This window comes from Xenopus laevis, chromosome 9_10S, assembly GCF_017654675.1.
Source record: "Xenopus laevis strain J_2021 chromosome 9_10S, Xenopus_laevis_v10.1, whole genome shotgun sequence".
NCBI lineage: Eukaryota > Metazoa > Chordata > Amphibia > Anura > Pipidae > Xenopus > Xenopus laevis.
The window spans coordinates 45,346,039-45,352,038 of NC_054388.1; the positions used below are offsets into that span (position 1 = coordinate 45,346,039).

General features: G+C 38.0%; 1 protein-coding gene across 1 annotated transcript in view; it reads left to right on the forward strand.

The window, feature by feature from the left end:
* The window catches only part of glp2r.S (glucagon-like peptide 2 receptor S homeolog), a 47,936-nt gene extending 42,384 nt beyond the window's left edge, over window positions 1-5,552 (forward strand). The window contains exons 10-13 of the mRNA XM_041578812.1: window positions 198-286; window positions 1,914-2,052; window positions 2,230-2,271; window positions 4,965-5,552. Of these exons, the coding sequence (XP_041434746.1) occupies window positions 198-286; window positions 1,914-2,052; window positions 2,230-2,271; window positions 4,965-5,324 (630 nt within the window). The 3' untranslated portion in view covers window positions 5,325-5,552. The remainder of the gene's footprint in view (window positions 1-197; window positions 287-1,913; window positions 2,053-2,229; window positions 2,272-4,964) is intronic.
* Window positions 5,553-6,000: the final 448 nt, after the last annotated feature.

A 6,000-nucleotide genomic window follows, 5' to 3' on the forward strand; every position in this document is an offset into this window, starting at 1 on the left:
AACTGTGCAATCTAAACAGTTATTTATTTGCCTTAAACCTGCAAAATTTATTCAGCTTAATACTTTTATTATTGTTCCCTTTAAAGATGAAAACAAATGATATGGAGGCAGACTTACCTGTGAAAAAACCCTCTGCCTCCCTTTGCTCTGAATTATATAAGAAATGGTTTATTTGAAGAGACCTTTTTATCTTACAGATCAAATTTCTTATATTTATCAAAGTTTTGAAACTCCTGTACTCCAAACTGAAAGCTCAGCAAATGAAGTACACAGATTGCAAGTACAGGTAAGGTGAAAGGACAGTGTAGTGTAACAAAATTTTTGTGGTACCTACTGAGACAATGATGAAAATACAACCCACACTGTGGCCACCGTCTGGGTAAATGTACCCAAACTCCAGGTACAGATCTTTGATTTTCTGTACTTCATGCTCATGGGTTGCTCTCTTTCCCATGGTCAGACAGTAAGCCCCCTTTCTTTATAAGTAAATCCAAAAGAGGAAAGTAGTGATGGGTGAATTTGTCCCGTTTCGCCATGAATTTCGCGAAATTCAAGAAACTGCTGAAAAATTAGCGAAACGCAGATTTCAAAATTTATGCTGGCGCCCATTAAAGTCAATCGTCGCTGGCATCCAAATTTTGGACCAAAAAACGAATATGGATAAACATGCCATATTTTATATACTGAAGTTATTGCACGCGGAATCTTGGCGCTGCGATTGACAAGAAGCCGGTAAAAAAGGTGAGTTGGGGGCAGGCCACGGGCTTTTGTTAGGTGTATTACAAATTTACTGGCAGCTTCATTGCCGGTAAATTTATAATACTGGCCCCGGCATTGGCAGGTGTTTTACCAGCTAGGCCTGTAAAATACTGGCCGGGTGGCAACCCTAACTTCAATGCGTTTCGCAAATTTTTCACAGTTTCATGGATTTTTCTGTAAATTTCCAAACAACACAGATTCACCCATCACTAGCAGTGGAATATAAATGGTTTTCAACATGTTTGTAAAACATTAGGCTATGGATTACTACCTGAATGCCAACAGAGACATTCACTTAATCCTGCACATGGGAACTGGTGCATCATGTAAAAGTTCCTACCTCAGCTGTGAACATTAGTTCCCTCTGCAGTAGCAGAGCAAGAAATGTTCCTGGAAAATACTGTCTTACAGGAAACAAATTAACTAAGTGCTAAACAGTTCTGTTGTGCACATTTTTTTTGTAGGGTTTTTGGACCCCTTACAGAAATATTCAGTTTTAAAATGCAGCCCATGTCAGTGAAAGCCAAAGCCCCTTCCTTGGTGATACATTGTGTGACAGATTTATTGATATTGTAAAGTTGTAGTTGGTTGTAGTTGTAGCATATCTCCCAACATTTAAAAAATTAAAAGAGGTACAAAAACTTATGAAGTGTATAACATGGCAACATGTTTGACCACACCCATTTTATGGGGACACCACCTAATTTTAATGTCCATTTTATAAAATTTGGCAGGTTATGAAAGTTTGAACACATTTCTGGGCGTTTTAGTGCAGTGTTTTATGGGTTATAACAGTTTTGCTAATGAAAGTGAAATTGCCCTTTAAACTGCTAGTCTCAGTTCTCCCAAGAGACTTGCTTATCTTAAATAGTTACAATTGTTTCTTTGCTTATTTTAAATTGTTACAAATGTATCTGCAGCTGCTGCCTGTTCTGGGCTCTCTGCCAAAAAGGTTCTTATTTTAATGAAGTTTCGGGAACTTTGTATCTTTTTCTCGAGTCAGTGCAGGAGATCAAAGAGAAAGTCAGGAAATTTCAAGTAAGAAACCCAGTACTGCAGGCTGAGCTGTTGGGACTGTCCCGCAGATATAACGATTCTTATAATGAATCCTCTTCATTTGTAAGGTGTTGTATTGCTTTTATTCTGTGAAACAGACTAGCGAGAGCCACGCTCGCATTGATTCCGCTGCTGGCGATGCACCAGGTTGTGTTCATGTTTATTACAGATGAGCAGGTAGAGGGAGTGACGCGACATATCTGGCTCTTCATTCAGCTGACATTCGACTCATTTCAGGTAATGGTCTAAATACTGATTAAAACGTAATGTTTTAATTATCCGTCATAACATAAAACAGAGATAGGGAATCAGCAGATTGTTATTCAGATTTTCTTCTTTCCTCAAACTTTAAAATAGAAGTAAGGAGAACAAAGTCAGAACTAAAGGAATATGTTTTTTCTCTTACTCTTTTAGGGATTTCTGGTTGCCACTTTCTATTGTTTTACCAATGGAGAAGTAAGTACATACTTTATTTGTTATCTTAATGCTTTCATTTCTTATCCATTATGAATATACAGAATACAACATTCGTCCCCTAATCTCACTTCAGTTTTCTGGTTATTGTGAGCAGGTTTACATACAGTATATGAGTAACCTTAAAGGAACAGTTTAGTGTAAAAATAAAAACTGGGTAAATAGATACGCTGGGCAAAATAAAAAAAATGTTTCTAATATAGTTAGTTAGCCAAAAATGTAATGCATAAAGGCTGGAGTGACTGGATGTCTAACATAATAGACAGAATACTACTCCCCCCTGCTTTTCAGCTCTCTAACTCTGAGTTAGTCAGCTCCTTTAAGGGGGGGCCACATGGCACATAACTTTTCAGTTAGTTTGTAACTGATCCTTAATAAGCAGGTCAGATTCAAAAGCAATCAGTTATGGCCCATGTGGCTCCCCCTCAAGTCACTGATTGCTTACTGCCTGGTAACCAATCAGTGGAAACCAAGAGAGCTGCAAAGCAGGAAGTAGTGTTCTGGCTATTATGTTAGACATCCAGTCTCTCCAGCCTTTATACATTACATTTTTGTCTAACTATATTTTAAACTTTTTCTTTTTTATTTTGCAAAGCCTATCTATTGTTTTTATTCTTGTACTGTACAATTCCTTTAAGGTACTGCAGCACTCATGGCTGTCATGTACGGCTCCCTAAATTCAGAACAAGTGCTAAGCTCCCGGTCACGGCTCAATCTTCTACCTGTATTAGCCGCCTTTGGCCTCAGGAGGAGCCCTCAGCTACTCAGATGCCGCCAGGTCTTAACTTGAGAGGAGCAAAGCAAGCGTTCTGAATGAGCAAAGGGGCACGCTCGTTACCAAGGATAGCATGGAAGGCAACAACAGCTTTAATGAGTAGACGATAAATCATAGTCGGGCAGGCCGGGGTCGGTACAGGCAGAGTTCAGAATAGTTGGACAGGCCGGGTCAGTATAGGCAGAGTTCAGAGAATAGTCGAATTCAAAAGAGTCAGACAGGCAGGGTTCAAAAACCAGATAATTGACTGACAAAATTGCACCCAGGAACTAATCAAATAAACCTAACAACCGGCAATAAGTTTCAGTTCGAAGCCCCTTTAAATATTTAAACTTTGCGCCAAAGCACAATGACGTCATCACGTACATTACTTCTGATCTGTGTCAATCAAATAAGGATTAGCATTTTATAGTCAGGACTCAAGTCTAACCCTATTGGTGTAACAGCCTCATTAACAAAACAAATAAAACACTGATTAAAAAAGTGTATTTTATATCATTTTAACACACATTTGCATTATTATACTAGTTTTAGCTTATTGAATGAGGAAATATTAGCAACTTGAGTGAATATATTATATAATCTAAAGGAAAAGTAAAGCCTCCCAACCATTATTTTCTTTTAGCAGCACTGAGACACTTGACCTAAAATAATAAAACATATTTCTGATACATATTTCTGATACAAATCCCTATGTTATGCAATATAGCATTTTTTGTAGTTAGACCCTCATATCTTGTTACAGACGTGGAATTATACAAACATGTAGGCAGATTTAGAAAGCCTAGGAAAAAATATGTATATTTTTCTAGGTAAAATAACCCCCCTCCCCTGGGAAATTCCAATTTGATTGCTGACTGACAGGTTAAGTAAGCTAAAGCCAAATTCAGAAAAAAAATCGTTAAAATGTTGTGAGAAATACAAAATGTGAAAACTGTCTGTTTAAAAGACAAATTCACAAAAGTGGAGATAGAGGTTCGTGAATTTGGTGGGCCATTTTTATCTCCACTTTTATTTTGTCTCAATATCACCACTTTTGTGAATTCCTCCCATACAGTTCCCATAATGTCATGGTATTACGTAGAGGGAGGAATTAAAACCCTGTCATGGCAGCCTACAATAGAGGAGCCTGTTTATAATGTATTCATTCGAAACAACTCCCTTTATATGTATAATATTACTATTTAGCAAGCAAGTAGAGAACTTTTCAATCAGTCTATTTTGGATAGGACACAGTACCCACCTTCAATTTTTTTTGCATGGGCATAAGATCAATTTTACTCTACAATGTTCCTGCGCCCTTGGAATCCTTCTGAAGGTAAATTATAATATGGAAATTATTATGCAATTCATAGTTTTACTCTCTTCCACATACAACTTTATGCCCATTATGACATGGTATAAATCTTTGCCTCTTGTGAGTGGGAACTTTTTAGCTTAACCTTTATTACAGAAAACATTTAAAATACAAATTAAAAGACCATTTCACTGTCATACGGTTCTTCAAACCTATTTACAGTTTTTGTTAACACCCTAGACCTTGTCTTTGTGTAGAGAACACTGATTTCTAAAGGTCATTTCATGAGTTTCTGAAAACCTGTGTGGCATATCATTTCACTGCAATTGAATAAGATCTTGAGTAGTTTCTTATCCACAGAAAAGATAGAATGAACTTAATGATAACTAGGTTCTTTTTATTTTACTCTGCATTAACAGATAATTAAAATGTCACATACGATAAAGAGCAAACCTTTATCAAACAGAAACAACAGGCAATTGTGTTTTTTTCTTGGGTGTCAGTTCTCTCACAGTAACCGGATAAACAAAAAAATGCATAATAGAAATTGTGGCACTAAATTGCTGGCAAGTATTAGGCTAAAATATTCCTCATCATTAACAGGTACGTACAGAGCTGCGGAGACAGTGGAACCTTTTACTGTTACATTATTTTCCATGCCAAAGCTATCTCATTGACAACAAGGTCAAGCATCAGTCAAAAACTTCAAAGCCCCCAAGGAACAAGATAATCAGAAAAAATGGGTTCTACCAAGAGGACAAGCAACCCAGTAGTGTTCAGCTTCTCAATGTGAAGGTCAATGTGGTTACAGATTTTAACCCACAACGTCCTGTCCAGTATTTTGCAAGAGGAAGTGTGTCAGAGAGTAGTGACGGTGGTTTCACAATGGGCGAAACAATAGAGGAAACCCTTGAAGATCTAAAATCTAATGACTTTCAGATAGATGATGCTGTCATTTTATGAACCCACTGAACTGAAAACCACAGGGATAGCCGTCTCTTATCTACATTTGGTAAAAGTACATAACAAAAACTAATGTTTGGTGGTGAAGAAACCCAGGACACAGAAATAAGAAATATTCCAGCCAGTGTGATGCAATGGCAACACATTTGTGCAGTCCTTCTTAAAGGAGAATTCAACCTATTAAAAAACCCCTACCCTACATAGACCCCCTCCCTCCTCCCCCCAGCCTAAATGTTACCCCGGGCAAATGCCCATAACATTTTACTTACCCCTTGGTGCACATTCAGGCATTGGCGTTCACGGGCGCCATCTTGTTCTCTTCGGAAATCTTCGTAATGAGACCGGCATGTTGGTGCATGTGCAGTTGGAGCAATTTCTGTTTCGCAACAACTGCGTATGCACCAAATTTTACAAAAATTGCCAAACCGCCAGTTTCATTACGAAGACTACCGAAGTGGCAGAAGATAAATTCCGATGCCTGAATCTACATGGAGGGGCAAGTAAAATATTAGGGGCATTTGCCTGGGGTAACACAGGTTGGGGGGACGAGGGAGGGGGTCTATGTAGGGTAGGGTTTAATTCTCCATTAAAGGACTATTGAACTGGGTGATTGAATTATTTGTACCATTGGCCATATCAAAGAGTCTAGATAGCTATATCTCAGTCCATCTCATAA